This window comes from Mesoplodon densirostris, chromosome 9 (assembly GCF_025265405.1).
Source record: "Mesoplodon densirostris isolate mMesDen1 chromosome 9, mMesDen1 primary haplotype, whole genome shotgun sequence".
In the NCBI taxonomy this organism is placed as follows: domain Eukaryota; kingdom Metazoa; phylum Chordata; class Mammalia; order Artiodactyla; family Ziphiidae; genus Mesoplodon; species Mesoplodon densirostris.
In genome coordinates this window covers 39,240,010-39,266,356 of record NC_082669.1, presented here as the reverse complement: position 1 = coordinate 39,266,356, position 26,347 = coordinate 39,240,010, and the positions used below count along the sequence as shown (strand labels likewise).

Sequence of the window (26,347 nt, the reverse complement as noted above, 5' to 3'; positions counted from 1 at the left end):
TTTACCTGATATAAACACACTGCTCTCCTCCTCACATCTCTCTCCACTAAGTAGCACCTATGAAAGGGCTTTGTAAACTGTTGAGCACTAGACAGATGTGTGTGCTGCCTCCACGGGGGGAGGGATCTCGAATCCTCATTTAATTCCCACCTGTGCCCAACTCTGAGCACTTTCTCTGAGCTTTCTCCTCATTTCTGATTTCAAAGAAAGGTTTAACAAGCAGGAATAGAAATAATACTGTGTTCGATATGATGTAGGAGATACTCAGAAATAATTGTGTTTATACTCCCTACAACTTAACTCTCATATTCTTTTGTAGAATTTATTTAATCTCTAAATCCTCTTCCTTCTCTGGAACTAGTGCTCCAGAAATAAAACTTCTTTTCTGTTCTCTTAATTAATTGAGTTAATTCATCTCTTTTTACACATTTATTTTTCTCTTCTCCCTTCAGAGGCTCTAACCCTTTCCTTGACTAAAATATTTTGGGTTACAGAAGTCCTTCCCTCGTTGGCATTATATTTTGAAGTGCTTATTTCAATTCAACAAATATTCGAATGGTAGTATTGCTGAAGGTTCTGTGTTAGATGCTGCAAGGAGTAGAATAAATAAATGGCACAGTCCCTGACAGCACCTGCCTTCAAAGGGCTTTGTTGCTAATAAGGAAAAATAAGAAAGCTGCACAAATAACTATAATGCAAGGTAGAGTACATCATACAGGTACAGGAAGAGATTACACTATGGACCGGTGAGGATTTCCTCTCCAGAGAGTCCTGTGGTCCTTGTTGTTTGTTTGCTTGCTTCTGTCAGTCATTTCCAGTACACCTCAGAATTGTCTCTCTGAATGTTACAAAATTATTCTTTCCTACAAATCTGTTGGTTTTCTATTACATTTCCCCCTCTATCTCCTAAATGCATGCTTAGACTCTGCAAAGATGCTTTAGGTTGTTTTTTGTTATTGTTTTTTGTTTTTTATTTATTTATTTTTTAATCAAAACCAGCAGTGGTAAGAAACTGTAGCTTAACTATTGTTGTGTATCTGCTTTGAATGGCCTTGACCTTATGAGTTGACATTCCTGCCTTTGATTTCCATGTCTCTTCACTTGGTGTACAACCCTTCTCTGCCCCCACTCTTGACCATGGCACATATCTGATGGCCTCAACAGGGGCTCCCCCATTATATTTGTCCTTTACCCACTTGTTTCTGTCTTGATATCTCTGGAAATCCAGACAGTAAAATTCCTCAAATCACATAGTTTTCTCAATTTTACCCTGTTTTCCTTCTTCTCCTTCCAAAATCTCGTTGACCTTAGTCCAGGCTTCTCCAAGAATAAAGTTCTTTTAATGTTTAGCCACACTTAGGGGGAAAAAAAGTAATAAAGTCTTCATAATTCTTGGGAAATTGTGTTAGTGTAAAGAGATACTTCCCATGATGTTATACGTTTATGGGGAATCTGAGAAAAAAACACATCCATACCTTTCTTGGTTGACTACCAAATGGACAGTTTTTACCCTTTTTCTTCACTAGCAGAACCCAGATTTTGCTCAGGCTCCTCCTACTGGGCATATCCTTAGAAGGAAGCTGGAGTTGGATCTTGATCTCATTTCCCTTGACAAACCGAAGTTTATATATGGACATGAGATGGAATACTGGCCAATCAGATGAAAAGGAACATCTTCTAGAGGGCTTCAGAAAGTTTTCTTTACGCAAAAATGAAGATGCTGTTTTCTTGCTTCTGGACTTTGTCACCTGCAAGGAATGCTAGAAAACATGATTGCCACTTAGCATCCATGATAGGAGAATAACTGATCGGTTGGAGACCACAGAAAAGGGAGACGAACAACAGTCTCATCCCAGAGTCCTTGTGTTAACCAACCCATGGCTCTTCTACAACCAGACTTCTTGGGTGAGATTATAAATGTTCTTATTGTATGCCACTATTACTTGGGTTTTCTGTTAATTGCAGTTAACTGCAGATTTTTGTTCATTACAGATATGAGTTACTTCTGAAATACACAATTTTTTAAAAAAACCCAAAACGGAAGTCAAGATTATGTTGTCCTATAGGACATTAAGCAGTATTGTATCTAACCTAGCAACCTTATTTCAATAGTCTTTCTCCACTGCCTGTGAATCTCTTTCTCTGATTCTCCTGGAACCAACTTCACCATTTTGTTGATATCCTCATTAATGAGTTGAAGACATCTTTGACATGTCTTCATTCTATATTTTGAGTTACTATGTAACTTTTTGAAAATTGTACTTAAATAATAACACTATGATTTAAATTTTTCTGAATTTTAAAGTGGTTTTTCACTTCAATTTTTTTTTTTTTCTTTTTTTGCGGTACGCGGGCCTCTCACTGTTGTGGCCTCTCCCGCTGCGGAGCACAGGCTCCGGACGCGCAGGCTCAGCGGCCATGGCTCACGGGCCCAGCCGCTCCGCGGCATGTGGGATCTTCCAAGACCGGGGCACGAACCTGTGTCCCCTGCATCGGCAGGTGGACTCTCAACCACTGCGCCACCAGGGAAGCCCTTCACTTCAATTTAATTCAACTCTTATTTACAGAATTCCTGTGTCTCTGGGGTAGGAGATGCAAAGGTAGAATATAGGCGTGAGAGGAGAGACTAGGAAGCATTGTAAGGTGTTTACAGTGATTTCCAGGCTTGCTTAGTAGCCACTGGGTGCCCCAAGGATTGCTCTGGACTATATAAAACAGCCTTCCAGGAGCTTGTGTTCATTATAAAGGCTTTCCAGGAGCCTGTGTTCATTCAAGCGTCTGATGATATAACTAGAAAATCTTATAGGTGGTTATCAGACACAATTGACATCCTAAAAAGAAAAACTGTTAAGGCACCAAATCTTGCTGGATACAACCTATTTACCAATAATCAGTTATTATAATGGATTATTGAGGGCAACACTCCTTCATAGTTCCTATAGGAAACAAGGGGTTTGAAGTTTTTACTTTGAAATGAACAGATGGAAAGGACTAAAAAAACTTTAGTTTGAGGACTGCCCCTCAAAATTCTGGCTACTTCAGTCTCAACAGATGTCATTAATAGACCATACTGAAATCCATTTCAACATCACGGAGACTGTTACTAATCTGGAATTTTTCTCCTGTGAGCTTTTACTCTTGGAGTGAATAATGATTCTATATATTTTCAGAGCACTTTGCTCTTTACAAAGACGTTATGCATTCTTTCATTGGGTGTATTAACATCCCAGTAAGTGGCAGGTGAGGTTCAGAATCAGGATTTTGAATACCTAGATCTTGGATTGCCCCAACTAGGAAAGCTAAATTGGCAGTGTTGGCTCTTTTCTGGAAACATTCTAACAGCTATGGGCAAGGTAAGTTAGAAGCCCTCGGCGCGAGTCCTGAATCCCGGTTCCACCATCTCCTTGTTGCTTAGTCACTTTGTGACTTAGTTTCTTTGCTCATTAAATAAGCTGACCAGTCGAAGCCCTGCCTTTCTAGGTATTAAATAAAATAAGGGGATGGGCTTAGCACGGAGCTCAGCACAACCCAGCGCTGCTCAAAACAGCAGTTAATCAATACTGGGTTGCGATTCTTCCTTCCCGGGAGCTCCAAGATGTCCAGTGTGCCAGGGCGCCAGAGGGCAGCGGAGGAGGCCGCTGAGTGGCTCACGCCGGTCGAGGGCACGCTCCTCCCCTCCAGAAAGCTGCTCCCCTCGGCTCTCACTCCGCCCCCAGAGGGCCGGGGCGGGGACGCCGTTCCCCTGGAAACGGGACGCGGCGGCTCAAGGCCCGCCAGAGCCCTGGCGCGTTGCGCTCGCAGTGCGTGCAGACGCCGGCTGCTAATTGGGAGCAGGTGTGGGACTAGCGGCCGCGCTCCCGGTGATCGCTGGAGGAGGTGGGCGCCTCTCGGAGCGCGAGTGTGGAGGTGGCCTCGCCTACCCGGGGCTGGGCAGGGGCGCGCGCGTGGAGCCGGCCAGCCCCGCGTCCCCCTCAGACGTACTGAATGGCAGCCCAGGAGGCAGCCCGGGAGGCGAGAGGCTTCCGGGAGGTCCCGACCCTTCGCCTAACCCCGGGCGCCGGAGCGGAGGCGGCGGGCCTGGTGGAGTATGAAGAGGAGGACGAAGACGAGGAGGTGGCGGCGGCCAGGAGAGCGCGGAGTTTCGCCCAGGACGCGCGGGTGCGCTTCGTCGGCGGCCGTCTGGAGCAGATGCTGGGGCTCCCGGAGGAGAAATGGAGCCAGCATTTGGAGAGCGAGGACAAGCGGCAGGTCCTGGGGGAGTTTCTGGAGAGCCCCAGCCCCGCCTGCCTTGTGTTCAGCGTCGACGCCGTGGAGCGGCTCGCGGCGTCGCAACAGGTAAGGGGCGACGGGCGAGGGAACCAGGTCACGCCTCCCGCCCAGCCTGACGGACACTTGAGCGGGACAGGCCAGTTGTGCTTCCTTGGGTTCTCTCTCTCGGGGCACATATTCGGGCGCTTTAAAAAAACTTCAATCAAGGGCTTGCCTAGAGTCCACAGAGTCCCCCACGTGCGCCCACTCTGCTGTTAAGCGGCTGTTGGTTAGTTTTCTAGAAGTCAGTCTTTGGGCCTGCTCCACCCGGATAAAGCAAGAAAAGCAGCGCGTCCTTCAGCTGCCTGGGCGTGAGGCGCGAGGTAGGTTCTCTTTGCCAGATAACTTTCCTTTAAATCGCTCTTGTGTCACTCCGGAGGCAAATGTGGTGTTTGGTGGAGCCCAAATCACTTGTCATGGCTCAGTCTGCCTGTCAGCCACACTGCATCCCAACGAATAATACTTAGGACTCCTTTTAAAAAAGAATTGCCTGGCAGTCTGCGCTCAGGACAGTTCTCTCTCCCTCTCCCTCCTCCTCCCTTTTCTCTTCCTTTTTTTTCTTGTTTTTTTTTCCTTTTACCTTTTTAAATCTAGACTTCTGGTACGCTTGAAGGTTAACGTATCACCTACGATCACAGCATTTGTACTTAAAGAGTTTGCGAAGACTTTGGAGCAAGATTTACAATCTTGAGATGCCTCACTGTCAATGTTGTAAAGTGATGCCATCATCACTAGATGTGGTCTTAATAATGGCGGGGAAATAGGATCCCAGAGAAGAAAGAGAGTAACTGGAGTTAGCCTTAGGGTTTTGTGAGTTCAGAATTGTTTTTGTTTTGCTACTCTCCTAATTTTGAAAGTTTGTCAGTGGAGTGGACAAGAACAGTTTAGTATTACTTAAGTTAAACAGTCATGATATCTGAAGAAATGACTTGATATTTCTGGAAATGTTAGAATATCTTGATTAAACACTGCTTTGAGTATAGAAATACAATTTAACCTCTTGGTCTTTATCTCGGTTTGGCTTACTTCTGAACAAGAAAATGTTATACAAAAGAATAACCTTTGGTAAGATGGAAACATTCTAATTTCTTCCTGTATTTGTTTAATTATGAGACTTTATGGTATATGATGATCCTAATTGACATGCTTTTGAAAGGTGACGTTCCACACCAATAATACTGTGAAATTAACATTATAAAAGAACAAAGAAAATTGTATAAACTTTGCAGAAGAGCAGTGGAGCAATCTTATTTATAAAGGTAGGTAAGATGCCAGGTTTTGTTTCTTATGCTAGCAATCTACTTACAAGTTAGATACAGCAAATCCTGCTTGTTAACATGGAAGCTACATTGTGGACTTAAAATAATTATGTTACTCTTGTTTCAGATTCCAAGAGATGCAAAACATAAACTTGTTTATATTGCCAAGAAGAGTACTGAAAACATTGGAGTAAATGATTTCTCTCAAACAGTTTTATTTGGAGAGTTACCTGCCTCATCTCTTGGACATGTAACTGCTTTCCTAGACGAGGTACTGGTCTATCCTTAATATTTTAATCTTTCATTTATCTTTATGACACTTGGAATTATTCAGGACAACTCTGGCTATTAAAAAGAGAATTTAGAAGCTAGTCATCTCATTAGCCAGGTGGACGGAAAATGATAGTATTTAGACTGTTCCTGAAATGAGCTGATATTGATGCTAATGATCAACAGGTGGTAATTTGCAGGATCCTCCTTTTCCTCTCTTTCTAAATAATGGAAGTTAAAAAGCAGCTTGAATTGAATAGGCTCCTGTACTTAGCTATAGGTATTAAACTTCATATTCAGAATAGAGACAAATTTACCCTTTGGAAAGGGGTATTATCAGTTTTTCAGATTCCTGTTAGTTTCGAAGTGCACTCATGTTAGATAATGGGAAAGGGTAATAGAAATGTATTAGGAGTGACTGACTTAAAATTCCTCTTTCTCTCCCCTTAAGTCAGAGAAATGCTCTCTAAACCCGTGTTACTGGCACTCTAATGTGCATTAGAACCACCTAGGGATTTTGTTAAAGGCAAACTGATAAATTAGGTTTGGAGTGGGGCTGAAAGTCTACATTTCTAACCTGGTGCTGATGCTGTTTGTTCATGAACCAGCTTTGAGGAGCAACGTACCAAATGACTAGGTTTGGAAGAACCAGAGCGGTGGTTCTCAGACTTTGCTGAACATTTGGACCACCTGGGGAACTAACATGCCTCGGCCCAGGTCACACCTCTTACCAATTAAATCAGAATGTCTGGGGGGAGTGGGGGCCAGGCTGCAGTAGTTGTTAAAGATCTCCAGGTGACTCTAATGCACCCCAAACTCTGGGAAACACTGGGTTAGTATCAGTAAACCAGATTTCAGTAGCCAAAGCAGTCTTGCCAAGGCCAATATTTAATATAGGAATAATTGCCAACATACTTTTTACTAATGATTTGTCAATCTCCATCTTTCACACCTCTTCTCCTTCCTGAGTCTTCTGCTGTCTTCTTGAAAGGAGGTGTTTTCCTGCGGTCTCTGGGCTAACTAAAGCTTCTGTCCCCCAACTTCAGTTCTACCTTGGTTTCACTCCTCTTCTGTTGAATTTACATGGTTTTAGTTGATTTCATGGAGATAACTAGGAAGAGAGTTTTCTGTCTTCAGCACTTGAGACAGTTTTCAGTATGTAGCAGGTGTTCAAGAGATTTTTATTGAACTGAATCTGATGAAAGGATTTCACATGGTATGTGAATGACCTTTGGCCCTGTGAATCCAGGCTGCCATCAGCTGGCCTTGGAAGGGCAAGGCAGCACTCTTCATTGGAATTCTTACTGTGTCTGTGTACGGCGACAGGAGATACAAAACTCTTTCCAGTTCCTCGGAATTTACCTCAATACCAGGGTCTGCACAGCCCTCTGGAATGTTTAAGTGAAAGAGAGTAAGCTGTCCCTGAGCACATCTATAGAAGGCACAGAACATTCAGAACCTCACGGGTTTAACAGGTTTGGAAGATTCTCATTTATTTAATTATGCTTGAGGATATGAGCATTGGGAGGAAAAAAGTGAGGACATCACGCTCAAGATGTCACTTCGGTTTCTTTTCTTTTTTTTTTTGCGGTACGCGGGCCTCTCACCGTTGTGGCCTCTCCCGTTGCGGAGCACAGGCTCAGCGGCCATGGCTCATGGGCCCAGCCGCTCCGCAGCATGTGGGATCCTCCTGGACCGGGGCACGAACCCGTGTCCCCTGCATCGGCAGGTGGACTCTCAACCACTGCGCCACCAGGGAAGCCCCACTTGGGTTTCTTTATGGACAATGCTTAAATTCAGAATGAAGGGGCCCTAAGGCAAGACTATAGATTTTTAGATAAAAAAATTCTCAAGGCTTGTCTTTGCTTAGTATCCACAGTGGCTCACATAATTGGCTAATTAACTGTGGCTTACGATGTTTCATGGACTCCCAAGCTTTTCTCTCCAGGCAATATCTGTCTCCCAAATTCCAAAGAGCTCCATATGCCTTCCTGACATTCCACTTGGTGTGCAATAGACATTTCATACTTAACATTCCAAGTTGAGCTGATGTTCCCCACCCTGTGCTGTTTGGAATTATTCCCAGAATAATGGATGTGAACTCCATCCTTCCAGATGCCCCAAAGAGAAAAACCTCCTAGTCAGCCCTGACTCTTGGCTTTGTCTCACACTTTATATACATTCTGTCAGGAAATCTTGCAAGCTCTGCCTTCAAACATACCCAGAATCAGCTCCCCTCTCCCCTCCATTGCTACCACTCTGGTCCAGCTCATCAATATCTCTCACCTGTGTTAATATATCAGCCTCTTAATTGGTTTTTCTGCTTCTATATGACTCCCATTTAGAACCTATTCCCAACACAGCAGCTAGAGTGATCCTTGTTGAAACACGAGAAAGAACATGTCACTTTCTGCTCAGACCCTGCACTGGTTCTCCTTTTACTCAGAGTAAGGGCCCAAGAGCTTATAGCAGTCTGGACTTTGCATTGTTGCTCATGTGGATCAACAGGATCAGCATCAGCTGGAAACTTGTTAAAACTGTAGACTCTCAGGCCCCGCCCCAGAGCCGCTAAATCAGGACCAAGAAGCACAGGTGATTCTTAGGTTTGTTAAAGGGTGAAAGCATGGGTTTGAATTCTCTGTGATCTGACCTCCCTATGACCTCTCAACTCATCTCAGTTGCTAACTCATGGCTTCCTTGCATTTCCTTAATTGTCTCAGGCACACTGGTGCCCCAGGGCCTTTGCTCTTGCCATTTCTTCATCTTCCCCAGAATCCACTCAGCCAACCCCTTCATGTCTTGCAAGTCTTTTTGCTCAAATATCTATTTTACATGAAGCCACCCTCCAGGTGAGCAGGGATCTTTGAAGGGCAGGGACTTAGGGTCAGGCAAGTGAGATACCACTTCAAGAACAAAACTTTCAGAGAGGTGGGGAGAAATAAAAGCAACCCAGTAATCAAGAGGAGTAATAATTTAAGGCAGTATTATTATTACTATTTTGGCTGTGCCACGCAGCTTACGGAATCTTAGTTCCCCAACCAGGGATTGAATCTGGGCCCTCTGCAGTGAAAGCACAGAGTCCTAGCCACTGGACCCACCAGGGAATTCCCAAACGCAGTTTTTTGTTTGTTTGTTTGTTTGTTTTTTTGCGGTACGCGGGCCTCTCACTGCTGTGGCCTCTCCGGTTGCGGAGCACAGGCTCCGGATGCGCAGGCTCAGCGGCCATGGCTCACGGGCCCAGCTGCTCTGCGGCATGTGGGATCTTCCAGGACCGGGGCATGAACCCGTGTCCCCTGCATTGGCAGGCAGACTCTCAACCACTGCGCCAACCAGGGAAGCCCCCAAACGCAGTATTTTAAAAAATAAAAATTAATGCAAAAAAAGCCACATCAACACTTGAAGTAAAAGTAGGATCACTAACAGTGCCATGCCAAGTCATATTGGAGGCTGAGGCAAAAGGTCAGTAATACTCATCCTGTCTTTATTGAAAAATGTTGATATTTTATTCATCATTTTTGGATTAGCTTTTACTTTAAAAATATTTAAAAATATTATTCATCTTAATTATTGAGGTTTGTTGGGGTTTTTTTTTTTTGGTGCCCTCTTATGCTCCAAAGTGAGTGTCTTACTTGCCTTACAGTAGTCCCAGCTCTTAATCTTTGTTGCTCACTGATGAGTCCCAAACACACAAGACTGCCTGACACATAGTCGGATCTAAGTAAGTACTTGTTAAAGGAATGAAGGTTAAATAAGGGCTAAAGATAGCCTATTCTTATAAGAGACAGAACACTGAAGCTGCAAGATATTTCTTTAGAGAAAAAGCATTTGGTGTATGATCTCTGCTATCTCCATTTGAATTTTTTGGACATTTATATGAAAAGGACACTTTGTGGGAAATTGTATGCTAAATAAGCCCATAGTTGTCATTTGTTCATTTAATCAAAACTTAATGAATATCTGCTTGGTGCCAGTGACTGAACACACCTGGCAATTAGTTAGGACGTTTCTGCCATCGGAAAGCATGCAGTGTGAGCTAACAGTGATATGATGTGGTGGATGTAGTGGTTTTAGCAGGATGCTGTGGTGCCTACAGGGTTGTCAGGGAAGGTGGGGAGTCTCAAATAGGATGATTATAGGTCTTGGTTTGCTTGGGGGCGGTTCCAGTTTCCTCCTGTTACAGATCATTTAATACCTGCTCATTTTTATTGCTTGTTTTTACTCTCTAAAGCATCCTCAGTTGTAAGGTAAATTACTTGGTCCCCATAGTGTCGTAGGACAGGAGCAATAGCTAGATGTAAGAGAGGGAGGAAGGGAGAAGCAGTGCAAAGGCACAGAGGTGAGGAAATTCAGATTGCATTTTTAAAAATGGACTGCATTAATACGTTTAGATTGGGGAAGAAGAGCTGGAGGGTGGTGAGAAATAAAGCTGGAGAGGCTGATTAGAAAATTAACACCTATGTAACTTTTTCACCCGGATGGTTGCCACCAAAGCCGGTTGTCAAACTCATATCCGAGTGTTTACTGGAAGATGGTAGCAGTAAGGCATGTTCTGTGAAGGTTTTTATCAGGACAGGCTTCAGTGGAAAGTTTTGAAATCAAATGGTCATTTATGACTTGCATTCCAAGCTAAACAACTTCTGTCTTTCTGGGTACTTTGTATATGAAGCAGAAAAACATTTAATGCAAGGATTTGTGAATTGGTGACTCAATCAAGGAGCGAGGAGGGACTGTGTTATTGAGGTAGTGATTGGAATGAAAAGTATTGAGGTAGTTTTCCAGTGCTGTGGTTCTTAACTGGGGTAGAATAAAGAAGGGATGGACCAAGTGTTTGAAAGGAATATGGGGAAGGTCATTTGACTATTTTTTCTAATTTAATGACCTAATATACTCTCACTTGTATTCAGTGTTGTATGGTCTTTGAAGTTTGACTCAGATATACAGTGATTAACAGTAATTTATGTTGATATGCTGGGGCCTCCCAAACTTCTCTCTCCAGCCTTGATCTCTCTCCTGAACTCCAAGCTTAGACTTCCACTGCCCTTATGGACATGGCACTTGCTGTGTAATAGACATCTCAAATCCAGCATCTCCGAAATTTTACTCCCGATCTGCTGCTCAACATTATTATGTGTCCCTATACATTATTATTTGTAACTATATTATATAATTAGCAAAAGTATTAAAAATGTCATGTAGTTATTTCTTTAAGTATTATGTTGACCCAAATCTTGAAAGAAACAATAATTGTAAATGCTTATCAAGCCAAAATGAAAGTTATGATTTGGTTTTTGTAGTCAGTGTCTGGGGCCCATTCCTAGACATTTCAGTTTAAGAAGTCTGGCAGAGGACCAGGCTCCTGTACTTTGAAAGTGTTTGTCAGGTAATAGTCTCTATTGATTTAGGAACCACTGTAAAAAGAAACACCCCAGATTTAGAAAGAGATAAAAGAAAGGTGAGTAAAGAGAACTCTAGCAAAGGCACCATGGCTCTTTTATCTGTAGTTGTATATCCCCTAGTAAACATGTCCAAATTATTTTGGTTCAGAGAAAGTTCACGGATTTTTCTTATAAGTCATAAAACCTAGACCAAAAGATTTACAGCTGAAGACAAAACCCCAGGTTAATTGAACTACTTTGTATATAGCTTGTTGATAACAAGATTTATTGTCATTAAAGAGCACATCCCAGGTCAATTTGTTCTAAATGATGTTCATGGAGATACTCTTGTTGCTCGCCTAATTGCTCTACAAACCATGGGGCTCAGAATTTCCTAACAATTTTATCTACAGCTTGTGACACAAATATTTAATTTTAAAAGAAGTTGTCCTCATCACAGAACAGTAAATAGAGTGAAGGTTTGAAACAGTATCCAGTAAATTAGAAATGTTGAAGAACCAGAATTATCCTCAACCCTGACTTTTAGAAAAAGCTGTTGCTATTGGGAATTTAATGTAGAAAGCAGTTTTTCAGTGGGTCAGTGCATGTTCAGCCCAGTAAGACTAAACTCTTCAGTCTGGTTTCCAAAGCTCTTTATGAACCTTCCCAGCATTTCTCACAGCCCCGCCTCTTAGGGGTGCTGGCTCTAGTTTCAGGCAGACCATACTGGAACTTTCTCAGAACCCTACGCCTGCAGCCCTCAGTGATTTTGCATCAGTGTTCAGTTTTCTGCCTGCCCTGCTCGTTCATCTTAAAGATTTAAACCAAGTAGCAAGTTTCCTGGCAAGTCTTCCGTAATAACCCTCCTGGCCAGAGACGGGTGTTTCTCCTGTGTTTGCACATGACACAAAAACGTGCCTTTCATGGCAGTTCTGATATTGAGGTACCTAACCCACAAAGCTCATAGAAGACACGCTAGTTCTTTTTTTTTAATTTATTTTTATTCAAGTATAGTTGATTTACAATGTTGTGTTAATTTCTACTGTACAGCAAAGTGATTCAGTTATATATATATATTTTTTCATATTCGTTTTCATTATGGTTTATCACAGAATGTTGAATATAGTTCCCTGTGCTATACAGTAGGACCTTGTTGTTTATCCATCCAATATATAATAGTTTGCATATGCTAACCCCAAACACCCAGTCCATTCCTCCCCTACACTCCTCCCCCTTGGCAACCACAAGTCTGTTCTCAATGTCTGTGAGTCTGTTTCTGTTTCATAGATAAGTTCATTTGTGTTACATTTTGGCTTCCACATATAAGTGATACCATATGGTATGTCTTTCTCTTTCTTACTTCACTTAGTATGATAATCTCTCCGTCCATCCATGTTGCTGCAAATGGCATTATTTCATTCTTTTTTTATAGCTGAGTAGTATTCCATTATATATATATATACCACATCTTTTCTTTTTTTTTTTAACATCTTTATTGGAGTATAACTGCTTTACAATGGTGTGTTAGTTTCTGCTTTATAACAAAGTGAATCCGTTATACATATGTTCCCATATCTCTTCCCTCTTGCATCTCCCTCCCTCCCACCCTCACTATCCCACCCCTCTAGGTGGTCACAAAGCACCTAGCTGATCTCCCTGTGCTATGCAGCAGCTTCCCACTAGCTATCTGTTTTACGTTTGGTAGTGTATATATGTTCATGCCTCTCTCTCACTTTGTCACAGCTTACCCTTCCCCCTCCCCATATCCTCAAGTCCATTCTCTAGTAAGTCTGCATCTTTATTCCCATCTTGCCCCTAGGTTCTTCATGACCTTTTTTTTTTTTTTAGATTCCATATATATGTGTTAGCATACAGTATTTGTTTTTCTCTTTCTGACTTCACTCTGTATGACAGACTCCAGGTCCATCCACCTCACTACAAATAACTCAATTTCATTTCTTTTTATGGATGAGTAATATTCCATTGTATATATGTGCCACATCTTCTTTATCCATTCATCTGTCGATGGACACTTAGGTTGCTTCCATGTCCTGGCTATTGTAAATAGAGCTGCAATGAACATTGTGGTACATGACTCTTTTTGAATTATTGTTTTCTCAGGGTATATGCCTAGTAGTGGGATTGCTGGGTCATATGGTAGTTCTATTTGTAGTTTTTCAAGGAACCTCCATACTGTTCTCCATAGTGGCTGTACCAATTCACATTCCCACCAGCAGTGCAAGAGTGTTCCCTTTTTTCCACACCCTCTCCAGCATTTATTGTTTGTAGATTTTTTGATGATGGCCATTCTGACTGGTGTGAGATGATATCTCATTGAAGTTTTGATTTGCATTTCTCTAATGATTAATGATGTCGAGCATTCTTTCATGTGTTTGTTGGCAAGCTGTATATCTTCTTTGGAGAAATGTCTATTTAGGTCTTCTGCCCATTTTTGGATTGGGTTGTTTGTTTTTTTGATATTGAGCTGCATGAGCTGCTTGTAAATTTTGTAGATTAATCCTTTGTCAGTTGCTTCATTTGCAAATATTTTCTCCCATTCTGAGGGTTGTCTTTTGGTCTTGTTTATGGTTTTGTTTGCTGTGCAAAAGCTTTGAAGTTTCATTAGGTCCCATTTGTTTATTTTTGTTTTTATTTCCATTTCTATAGGAGGTCGGTCAAAAAGGATCTTGCTGTGATTTATGTCATAGAGTGTTCTGCCTATGTTTTCCCATAAGAGTTTGATAGTTTCTGGCCTTACATTTAGGTCTTTAATACATTTTGAGCTTATTTTTGTGTATGGTGTTAGGGAGTGTTCTAATCTCATACTTTTACATGTACCTGTCCAGTTTTCCCAGCACCACTTATTTAAGAGGCTGTCCTTTCTCCACTGTACATTACTGCCTCCTTTATCAAAGATAAGGTGACCATATGTGCATGGGTTTATCTCTGGGCTTTCTGTCCTGTTCCATTGATCTATATTTCTGTTTTTGTGCCAGCACCATACTGTCTAGAATAATGTAGCTTTGTAGTATAGTCTGAAGTCAGGGAGCCTGATTCCTCCAGCTCCATTTTTCGTTCTGAAGATTGCTTTGGTTATTCAGGGTCTTTTGTGTTTCCATACAAATTGTGAAATTTTTTGTTCTAGTTCTGTGAAAAATGCCAGTGGTAGTTTGATAGGGATTGCATTGAATCTGTAGATTGCTTTGGGTAGTAGAGTCATTTTCACAGTGTTGATTCTTCCAATCCAAGAACATGGTATATCTCTCCATCTATTTGTCATCTTTAATTTCTTTCATCAGTGTCTTATAATTTTCTGCATACAGGCCTTTTGTCTCCTTAGGTGGGTTTATTCCTAGTTATTGTATTCTTTTTATTGCAATGGTAAATGGCAGTGCTTTCTTAATTTCACTTTCAGCTTTTGCATCATTAGTATATAGGAATGCAAGAGATTTCTGTGCGTTAATTTTGTAACCTGCTACTGTACCAAATTCATTGATTAGCTCTTGTAGTTTTCTGGTAGCATCTTTAGGATTCTCTATGTATAATATCATGTCATCTGCAAACAGTGACAGCTTTACTTCTTTTCCGATTTGGATTCCTTTTATTTCCTTTTCTTCTCTGATTGTTGTGGCTAAAAACTTCCAAAACTATGTTGAATAAGAGTGGTGAGAGTGGGCAACCTTGTCTTGTTCCTGACCTTAGTGGAAATGGTTTCAGTTTTTCACCATTGAGGACGATGTTGGCTATGGGTTTTTCATATATGGCCTTTATTATGTTGAGGAAAGTTCCCTCTATGCCTACTTTCTGCAGGGTTTTTATCATAAATGGGTGTTGAATTTTGTCGAAAGCTTTCTCTGCATCAATTGAGATGATCATGTGGTTTTTCTCCTTGAATTTGTTGATATGGTTTATCACATTGATTTGCATATATTGAAGAATCCTTGCATTCCTGGGGTAAACCCCACTTGATCATGGTGTATGATCCTTTTAATGTGCTGTTGGATTCTGTTTGCTAGTATTTTGCTGAGGATTTTTGCATCTATGTTCATTAGTGTTATTGACCTGTAGTTTTCTTTTCTTGTGACATCTTTGTCTGGTTTTGGTATCAGGGTGACAGTGGCCTTGCAGAATGAGTTTGGGAGTGTTCCTCCCTCTGCTATATTTGGAAGAGTTTGTGAAAGATAGCTGTTAGGTCTTCTCTAAATGTTTGATAGAATTTGCCCGTGAAGCCATCTGGTCCTGGGCTTTTGTTTGTTGGAAGATTTTCAATCACAGTTTCAATTTCAGTGCTTGTGATTGGTCTGTTCATATTTTCTATTTCTTCCTGGTTCAGTCTCAGAAGTTTGTGCATTTCTAAGAATTTGTCCATTTCTTCCAGGTTGTCCATTTAATTGGCATAAAGTTGCTTGTAGTAATCTTTCATGATCCGTTGTATTTCTTCAGTGTCAGTTGTTACTTCTCCTTTTTCATTTCTAAATCTATTGATTTGAATCTTCTCCCTTTTTTTCTTCATGAGTCTGGCTAATGGTTTGTCAATTTTGTTTATCTTCTCAAAGAACCAGCTTTTAGTTTAGTTTTATTGATCTTTGCTATCGTTTCCTTCATTTCTTTTTAATTTATTTCTGACCTGATCTTTATGATTTCTTTCCTTCTGCTAACTTTGAGGTTTTTTTGTTCTTCTTTCTCTAATTGCTTTAGGTATAAGGTTAGGTTGTTTATTTGAGATGTTTCTTGTTTCTTAAGGTAGGATTTTAGTGCTATAAACTTCCCTCTTAGAACTACTTTTGCTGCATCCCATAGGTTTTCGGTCATCGTGTTTTCATTGTCATTTGTTTCTAAGTATTTTTTGTTTTCCTCTTTGATTTCTTCAGTGATCTCTTGGTTATTAATTAGTGTGTTGTTTAGCCTCCATGTGTCTGTATTTTTTACAGATTTTTTCCTGTAATTGATATCTAGTCTCATAGTGTTGTGGTCAGAAAGTGTACTTGATATGATTTCAGTTTTCTTAAATTTACCAAGGCTTGATTTGTGATCCAAGATATGATCTCTCATGGAGAATGTTCCATGAGCACTTGAGCAGAATGTGTATTCTGTTGTTTTTGGATAGAATGTCTTATAAATATCAATTAAGTCCATCTTGTTTAATGTATCATTTAAAACGTGTTTTCCTTATTGATTTTCATTCTGGATGATCTGTCCATTGGTGAAAGTGGGGTTTTAAAGTCCCCTACTATGATTGTGTTCCTGTCCATTTCCCCTTTTATAGCTGTTAGTATTTGCCTTATGTATTGAGGTGCTCCTATGTTGGGTGCATATATGTTTACAGTTGTTATATCTTTTTCTTGGATTGATCCCTTGATCATTATGTAGTCTCCTTGTTTTTCTCTTGTAGTCTTTGTCTTAAAGTCTAGTTTGTTGTAAAGCAGAAACTAACACATCATTGTAAAGCAATTATACTCTACAAAGATGTTAAAAAAATTAAAATTAAAAAAAATAAAAATAAAAAAATAAAGTCTATTTTGTCTGATATGAGAATTGCTACTCCAGCTATCTTTTTTTTTTTTTTTTTTTTTTTATTTTTTTTTTGCGGTATGCGGGCCTCTCACTGTTGTGGCCTCCCCCGTTGCGGAGCACAGGCTCCGGACGCTCAGGCTCCGGACGCACAGGCTCAGCGGCCATGGCTCACGGGCCCAGCCGCTCCGCGGCATATGGGATCCTCCCAGACCGGGGCACGAACCCGTATCCCCTGCATCGGCAGGCGGACTCTCAACCACTTGCGCCACCAGGGAGGCCCCTACTCCAGCTATCTTTTGATTTCCATTTGCATGGAATATTTTTTCCATCCCCTCACTTTCAGTTTGTATGTGTCCCGAGGTCTGAAGTGGGTCTCTTGTGGACAGCATATCTACAGGTCTTGTTTTTGTATTCATTCAGCCAATCTATGTATTTTGGTTTGAGCATTTAAACCATATACATTTAAGGTAATTTTCAATATGTATGTTCTTATTCCCATTTTCTTAATTGTTTTGGGTTTGTTACTGTAGGTCTTTTCCTTCTCTTGTATTTCCTGCCTAGAGAAGTTCCTGTAGCAGTTGTTGTAGAGCTGGTTTGCTGGTGCTGAATTCTTTTAGCTTTTATTTGTCTGTAAAGGTTTTAATTTCTCCATCAAATATGAATGAGATCCTTGCTGGGATCCTTGCTGGGTAGAGTAATCCTGGATGTAGGTTTTTCCCTTTCCTCACTTTAAATATGTCCTGCCACTCCCTTCGGGCTTGCAGAGCTTCTGCTGAAAGATCAGCTCTTAACCTTATGGGGATTCCCCTGTATGTTATTTGTTGTTTTTCCATTGCTGCTTTTACTATTTTTTCTTTGTATTTAATTTTTGATAGTTTGATTAATATGTATCTTGGCGTGTTTCTCCTTGGATTTATCCTGTATCAGACTCTCTGTACTTCCTGGACTTGAGTAACTATTTCCTTTCACATATTAGGGAAGTTTTCAACTATAATCTCTTCAGATATTTTCTTAGTCACTTTCTTTTTCTCTTCTTCTCCTGGGACCCCTATAATTAGAATGTTGGTGCATTTAATATTGTCCCAGAGGTTTCTGAGACTGTCCTCTATTCTTTTCATTGTTTTTTCTTTCTTCTGCTCTGCAGTAGTTATTTCCACTATTTTATCTTCCAGGTCACTTATCCGTTCTTCTGCCTCAGTTATTCTGCTATTGATCCCTTCTAGAGAATTTTTAATTTCACTTATTGTGCTGTTTCATCACTGCTTGTTTGCTCTTTAGTTCTTCTAGGTCCTTGTTATACGTTTCTTATATTTTCTCCATTCTATTTCCAAGATTTTGGATCATCTTTACTGTCATTATTCTGAATTCTTTTTCAGGTAGACTGCCTATTTCCTCTTCATTTATTAGGTCTGGTGGGTTTTTACCTTGCTCCTTCATCTGCTGTGTGTTTCTCTGTCTTCTCATTTTGCTTAACTTACTGTGTTTGGGGTCTTCTATCGCAGGCTGCAGGTTCGTAATTCCCGTTGTTTTTGGTGTCTGTCCCCAGTGGCTAAGGTTGGTTCAGTGGGTTGTGTAGGGTTCCTGGTGGAGGGGACTAGTGCCTGTGTTCTGGTGGATGAGGCTGGATCTTGTCTTTCTGGTGGGCAGGTCCACGCCTGGTGGTGTGTTTTGGGGTGTCTGTGGACTTATGATTTTAGCCAGCCTCTCTGCTAATGGGTGGGGTTGTGTTCCTCTCTTGCTTGTTGTTTGGCATAGGGTGTCCAGCACTGTAGCTTGCTGGTCGTTGTGTGGAGCTGGATCTTGGCCTTGAGATGGAGGTCTCTGGGAGATTTTTGCCGTTTGATATTACGTGGATCTGGGAGGTCTCTTGTGGACCAGTGTCCTGAAGTTGGCTCTCCCACCTCAGAGGCACAGCCCTGATACGTGGCTGGAGCACCAAGAGCCTTTCATCCACACAGCTCAGAATAAAAGGGAGAAAAAAAAGAAAGAAAGAAGAAGGTAAAATAAAATAAAATAAAGTAAAATAAAACAAAGTTAGTAAAATAAAAAATCATTATTAAGAAAAAAAAATTTTTTAAGTAATTAAAAATAAAAGGACAGACAGAACCCTAGGAGAAATGGTAAAAGCAAAGCTATACAGACAAAATGACACACAGAAGCATATGCATACACACTCACAAAAAGAGAAAAAGGGAAAAAAATATGTATATCGTTGCTCCCAAGTCCACCTCCTCAATTTGGGACAATTCGTTGTCTATTCAGGTATTCCACAGATGCAGGGTGCATCACGTTGATTGTGGAGATTTAATCTGCTGCTCCTGAGGCTGCTGGGAGAGATTTTCCTTTCTCTTCTTTGTTAGCACAGCTCCCGGTGTTCAGCTTTGGATTTGGACTTGCCTCTGTGTGTAGGTCACCTGAGGGTGTCTGTTCCCCGCCCAGACGGACGGGGTTAAAGGAGCAGCTGATTTGGGGGCTCTGGCTCACTCAGGCCAGCGGAAGGAGGGGCACGGAGTGCAGGGCAACCCTGCGGCGACAGAGGCCGGTGTGACATTGCACCAGCCTGACGCGCGCCGTGTGTTGTCCCTGGTTCCCAGGACCCTGGCAGTGGCGAGCTACACAGTCTCCCGGGAGGGGAGGTGTGGATAGTGACCTGTGCTTGCACACAGTCTTCTTGGTGGCTGCAGCAGCAGCCTTAGCGTCTCATGTCCGTCTCTGGGTGATAGCCGCGGCTCACACCCGTCTCTGGAGCTCCTTTAAGCAGCGCTCTGAATCCCTTCCCCTTGCGCACCAGGAAGCAAAGAGGCAAGAACAAGTCTCTTGCTTCTTCGGCAGCTCCAGACCTTTTCCAGGATTCCCTCCCAGCTAGCCGTGGCGCAGTAGCCCCCTTCAGGCTGTGTTCACGCCGCCAACCCCAGTCCTCTCCCTGGGATCCAACCGAAGCCCGAGCCTCAGCTCCCAGCCCCTGCCCGCCCCGGCAGGTGAGCAGACAAGTCTTTCAGCCTGGTGAGTGCAGGTCGGCACCGATCCTCTGTGCGGGAATCTCTCCGCTTTGCCCTCCACACCCCTGTTGCTGTGCTCTCCTCCGTGGCTCCGAAGCTTCCCCCCTCCGCCACCCACAGTCTCAGCCCGCGAAGGGGCTTACTAGTGTGTAGAAACCTTTCCTCCTTCACAGCTCCCTCCCCCTGGTACAGGTCCCGTCCCTATTCTTTTGTCTCTGTTTATTCTTCTTTCTTTTGCCCTACCCAGGTACGTGAGGACTTTCTTGCCTTTTGGGAGGTCTGAGGTCTTCTGCCAGCGTTCACTGGGTCTTCTGTAGGAGCTGTTCCACATGTTGATGTATTTCTGGTGTATTTGTGATTTCCGGTCTTACTCTTCGACCATCTTGAAGCTCCTCCCCTACCACATCTTCTTTATCCATTCATCTGTTGATGGACATTTAGGTTGTTTCCATGAAAGACACACTGTTCCTTACTAATCTCCTAGCTCAACAAGTAGTGGGTACAAAGCAGGAAATTGTAATAATAATACAATTTGGAAAGACTTGTTTTATCCCCATTGGAAAATAAAATAAAATTTCAGTTTGTTTTTAGTTAACTGTAAGGTTGTGTTCTCAAAATCAGCCTTAAAAAGGTGGTATACCTATTTTCTAAGTATTTTAGCTAATGGAAATTTTATAGGTAAAGCTGATGGTCTGGACAGATTGTGTCAGAAAAATGTTTAATTAGTGCATATTGAAAATGAGTGAGGTAGCAAGAAGAGACCAACTTCATTAACTCAAGAAATTCTTACTAATTACGTAAGATATGCTGGGCTTTGGGAACACAAAATAATTTTGGAGTGTTTTCACACATATAATTTCATTGATATTTCCAACTTAATGGTGGAAGGAGTTCAAAAAAGGTTCATATGATTGAATAAACATGTTTCTGACTATCAAAATTTAATCCACTGGGATGTCACCCAGGGCTGGAGAAGATTATTTACTCTTGCCTCCATGTGATTCAAGAAGATTTTTTACATTAATATATCTGCCAATGTGTGCAGTTTGCATTAAGAAAGCAGTTTACTTACTTGACATGATTTTGCTTATTTCATGCAGAGTTTAAGTTATTGGGAGCCTCCATAAATGTTTGATAAATGGATAAATGAATGAACAAGCAGTATAGTATTTCCACTTTGAAAGAATTTAATTGATTAAATCTAAATGGGTCACTGACTTTGTCATCTCTTTGTAGGTTTGATACCACAGGAGGATATTTATGAAATTGAAATTGGGTCGTTTTGTTGCCGATCTTGTGTGACAAGAAAATCTTTGAAGGAGCACATTGTCTGTAAATTAATTTCACTGTTTTTTAAAATGTTTCTCTTTCTCTAGATTTTAGTGCCAATTATTTCTAATAAGAACAACCATAAATCTTGGTCCTGTTTTATTTCACAAGACATGGAACGTCACATAGAAGTCATGAAAAATAAAATGCATATTTTTAGGGGCAAAATGTTGAGAAGAACTCTTCTACCAATTCCCACTATTGCAGGAAATGTTGACCTGGATCAGAAATATTCAGAGACCAAGTACGTAATGATATGGTATCAACATGGAGAGCCAACACACCCATTTAATATCATACCCCCAGCAAAGTGTTAACAAAATATCAGAATTATTATAACTACAGCATATTTTAAAAAATAATGTACAGAAACACCATATAATTTCCTTTCAAAGTATTCTTTCTAAAAGCAGGCTGTACAAAAAGCAAGCAGTACCAATTGCCATAATGTCAACAATACTCTTCTAGTAAAATGTTTTTGAGGACATTATGATTCTTTAACAATTTTTTAAATGTTAGAGACATGCCCATGACAGAATAACAATGTCATAACTCAAATTGAGGCTATAAAAATAATAGATCTGATTTTGAAGTATTTTTATTTAGAAAACTAGCTTATGGATTCATAAAATACCTAATAAAATTCAAGTCCTATCCTTATTTGGATGAAATGATTCATTTTTGTATTTTTAATCATTTCAATGTTTGTAGACTAGAGCCAAATGAAAGGACAGTACTCCATGCAGTTGAATCAGTGGTTATTACATGGTCGCATCAAATCCAAGAAATTGTAGAAAAAGATTTAGTGCAGCCTTTGCTGAATGGTCTTCACTCAAATCCTCAAGCTGAACTGGATTTCTGGATGATGAGGAGAGAGAACCTAGCATGCATTTATGATCAAGTAAGTTGAGAGCCCTAGAAATTGCTTGCCAGTTGAATTAGCAAAGTCAGTTGTAGAATTTGGTCTCCAAAGCCATTTCCAGTAATGTTAAAGGTTTAATACACTGTCTTTGAATGACTTAATTGTCCATTTTCTTATTCCAAAGTTCTGTATGGTATGCATTCTTAAAATTAATGGGGATTAAAAGTAATTTTGCCTTTTTGAGACTATTTTGACAGTAATTGGAAACACTTTGTGGCAAAGAAAGAGTAGTTCCCAAGGGAAATGTTGAAGATTGTAAGATTTAATTAATCTAGTTGATGTAATTAATTTGGGAAAGGAGTAGATTTTGCTTAGTGGAGAGATGCAACTTTGGAAGAACTAACTGGTTCCTCTGCTGGAGTTTGCCATTAGAAGTTATTCAGTTTAATGTTCTAAAAACTAAGACATTCATTCACGTGTTCCCCTATCTCTCAGAGATTTTCTGAAACAGATTTTATATGGAAAAGTTAATATTTTACATGTATAATAAAATGTATATTAACAGACTTTTTGAAAATTCAAATTAAGAGCTATAAATGTAAAATAACATACAGTCTTAAGGAAAAAAATTATTTTAAAAATTATTTTTAACTTGAAACCCGGTATGTCTTTGAGTAGTAAATACTGTGTGTACTGTGCATGTATGGAATATAATTTAAATATTTTATTGCAGAATACATTTAGTCATTAATCTAGCTTATATATATATATATATATATATATATATATATATATTTGTTTTTTTTCAATTTAGCTTCAGGCTCCCATTGTCCTCAAAATGGTTAAGATCCTGAAAAATAAGCAAAGCAGCTATTTTCCAACTTTGAAGGATATCCTCATGGCTGTGGAAAATGGTAAGACTCGTGTTCCTCCGCCTGGCATCAGTGGTCCCTCCTGATCTGACTCCTGCCTGTCTGCTCAGCCTCCTCTACCCTTCTACCCTTAGCGTGCTCATGAAATGACTGCACTTGACTCTTCTAATGATAAGTCCATCTTAATTATCTGCAGTTTATTCTCTGGCTATATTAAACCATTTTTCGGGTATATAGTAAGTACCTACCAAAGAGGCTCTAGATTGAACTTTCAATGAGAGTGTATGTGTGTGGAGGGAAAAGGCCTTTGGTGTTTAGCAGCAGGTCATTGAATGCCCAGCATGGAGGTTTTCTAATCAACAGTTGGGCTGCAGTTAGTCCAGTGACTCCCCAGTAGAATCTCTGAATTTGCTTAACATCCACCATTTATTTAACTCATAAGGACGCAAAGTCATCATTGAAGTTTTGGTGAAAATTAAACACACAGAGAGGAGGGTTTGTTTGTTGCATTTTGAACAGGTAATACATGTACATTGTTAAAACCCATAAATTATAAACAGATATTTTTAATTTAAAAAGGAAATTGTGGAAGTGAAAAGTCTCCTTATCTTCTCAGTACCCAGGCGTAACACCCCTCCGTAATTTTTTTATTTCTGTTTCTGTTTCTTTAGACATGTGTAAGCAAATATGGATATGATCCGTGATACTGAAGTTTTAAACGATAAAATTGTAAGATAACGTGGGCCAATAGCTTGTTTTTGTTTCTAACATGAGAAAATTTTTAAATTTTTTCCTATGTAACGTGGAAGGTTAGGAAATACTTAAAATCTACTTTGAAAATGTTTTGCTATCTCTTTAGGCTTTTCTCCATGAACTCTGTTTGAAAAGAGGCCTTAAGACAAGAGGGCATTAGATGTGTATTTCTATCCCAGATCCACTCAGTACATCTTAAATTTGCTGCGTCCCTGGTTTCTGTTGGCCAACTTGGCATACTAACACCTTCCTTGTATAATTGTTGCAAGAATTAGAGCACTATTTCTCAACCTTGTCACCACTGACGTTTTGGGCAGGATAATTCTTTGTTGTGGCGAACCACCCTGTGCATTGCGGGGTATTTAGCAGCATCCTTGGCCTCTATCCACTCCCCCCATGCCCGTTGTGAGGACAAAAAGTGTCTCGAGACATTGCCAAATGACCCTTGGGGGAAATCCTCCCCTGGCTGAGGACCAATGAATTGAAGACGTAATATACAGTGCACAGAATACTAGGCACAGAGTAAGTGTACCCTCAATAAACAGAAGCTGCTTACGTTTTTTCTGGTAGTAAGATTCACATTTTCTGTGGATAAAACTTCTCCAGGAATGAATCCCAGGGGTCCTCAGAGCCTTTTGAGCATATGGCCTGGAGATTCAGGAGAAAACACTTTCAGTAGAACAAGTGGCCCAAAGCCATTCTCAGTTAGAGGTAGAAGGCTCTCCCAAAGACCTACTTGAGGCTTTGTAAAATCACTAGAAGTGCTTATCACATTTTAAGGGCACTTTACCTTTACATGGAATTATTGGATTTTGAAATTAACACTGATGAAAACACACTAATTTCAAAATGTGAGTGCATCTGAGGAAAAAATAGTTCCTGGACCCTCTCTTTTTCCCCAGGTCTTTATTGTTAGGTGGAGAGAGTAATTGGTTTCATGTCAAGTAGAGCAACATGGGTGGGTGCATACCTGACTCTGGCAGCCAAAAAAAAAAAGAAAGTCTGGCAGTGTGTTTTGTTTTTGATTTCTGACAGGAGTCTTTTGGGATAACACCAGAAAATAAGGAATTTACTTCCTTCATTCCCTACCTTCATAAATAAAGCCCATTTTCAGTTAATCAAAGGTATTTGTAGCCTCAGGAGTACAATGAAGTCTGATGGAGATCCATTTAGGGTACATTAAAAGGACCAGTTTTAATCAAGAGAAAATTTGGATTAGACTACGCAGTAATTAATCATAACTATTTCAATGTTGTCTTCATATATAGCTTTTTAAAGAAGTATTCCTTATTCCTACCATGCATAACAATTTTTTAAATTGAGGTAAAATTCACATAACATTAAAAAAAAGTTTTCAAAGTGTACAGATTGGTGGCATTTAGTGTATTCACAATATCCTGTAACTATTGCCTCTGTCTAGTTCAAAATATTTTCATCACCCATGCTCGACAATTTCAATAGTTACACTGTTGATAATAATATAATGGAAAATTTTTCGTGGTATGAGTTACTCTTATAGGATACTAGAATGAGATAATAAATGATTCAATTGTGCTGGTGCCAAGTGCATGGGAGGAATTAACTTTCTGGTGATGATGCTGGTGAGTCTTCAGTCGCAATTTACTTGTGAGTAACTACGCTTGGGCTCTCTTTGAAGGGTTGTTACAGCCGGACAGTGTCGAAAGCCTTCCTAACCTGTCCTGTGTCAATGGTAGGGTAGTGATATAAAAAGAAAGAGGCAGCATTTAAGTACAGCCATGTTGTTTTGCATCGTTCTCTCAACCTTGTGAAGTGACTTCAGATAAAAGAGGCTGCCTCACATTAACAGTGGTTTCCTTTCAGCCCTTCTCGAAGCCCGGGACGTGGAACTTTACCTGAGACCCCTGAGGAGACACCTTCAATGTGTCCAGGAGACGGAATTCCCACAGACCGGTGTATTAATTGCCCCGTTATTTCATACCATCTGTCTGATCTGGAGTCATTCCACGTTTTATAATACCCCTGTTCGGATTATAGTTCTATTGCAAGAGTTTTGTAATCTCTTCATTGACCGGGTATGTAGCATGAAAAACATAGGAACAATAAGAATTATTGCCGTGTGGTAGGTTTTATGAGATCAAGGAGGAATGAATAAATCCAGTCTACAGAACACCTTTTTCCCTTTTCTTTTTTCATAAGACTTTTATGGTAACAAAGGCCAGATGACTTTCTCTTTTTTTTTTTTTTTTTTTTTGCGGTACGCGGGCCTCTCACTGTTGTGGCCTCTCCCGTCACGGAGCACAGGCTCCGGACGCACAGGCTCAGCGGCCATGGCTCACGAACCCAGCCGCTCCGCAGCATGTGGGATCTTCCCGGACCGGGGCACAAACCCGCGTCCCCTGCATCGGCAGGCGGACTCGCAACCACTGCGCCACCAGGGAAGCCCCCAGATTACTTTCTATCCTAAAAGGCAAAGGAGCTCTGGAAATAAGTCAGATACAGTCAAGGGACAGGTTGTTACTGGATTCTGTTTGTTTAACATCCTACCTTTCTTCAAAAGAGATTTAAGGCAGCTTCTAATAAAAGGCACACACACGTAGTACTTTCTTTGTAGCTTTCCCTTTGGTTTCCACAGGAACACTGGCTGAGGGAAGACTTTTGGAAAGGGAAGTAAGTTAAGAGAATCTGGCAGAAAAAAAATTATCCTCCAAAAATAGTAGTAGAATTATATTAAAAGAATTCTGATTCATGGTTGATCTTTAAAAATCTTGTTTATAATTGTTTCTTTACTCTTCACTTAACTTGCAAAATGTTTAAAAAAAATTGG

At 40.6% G+C, this 26,347-nt stretch overlaps 1 protein-coding gene across 1 annotated transcript in view; it reads left to right on the top strand.

Annotated features, from left to right (window-relative positions):
• Positions 1-3,857: 3,857 nt before the first annotated feature.
• Positions 3,858-26,347, top strand: part of DNAH11 (dynein axonemal heavy chain 11) — a 313,208-nt gene continuing 290,718 nt past the window's right edge. The window contains exons 1-6 of the mRNA XM_060108331.1: positions 3,858-4,335; positions 5,695-5,838; positions 21,102-21,298; positions 21,766-21,955; positions 22,731-22,830; positions 25,384-25,595. Coding sequence (XP_059964314.1) covers positions 3,985-4,335; positions 5,695-5,838; positions 21,102-21,298; positions 21,766-21,955; positions 22,731-22,830; positions 25,384-25,595 — 1,194 coding nt within the window. The 5' untranslated portion in view covers positions 3,858-3,984. The remainder of the gene's footprint in view (positions 4,336-5,694; positions 5,839-21,101; positions 21,299-21,765; positions 21,956-22,730; positions 22,831-25,383; positions 25,596-26,347) is intronic.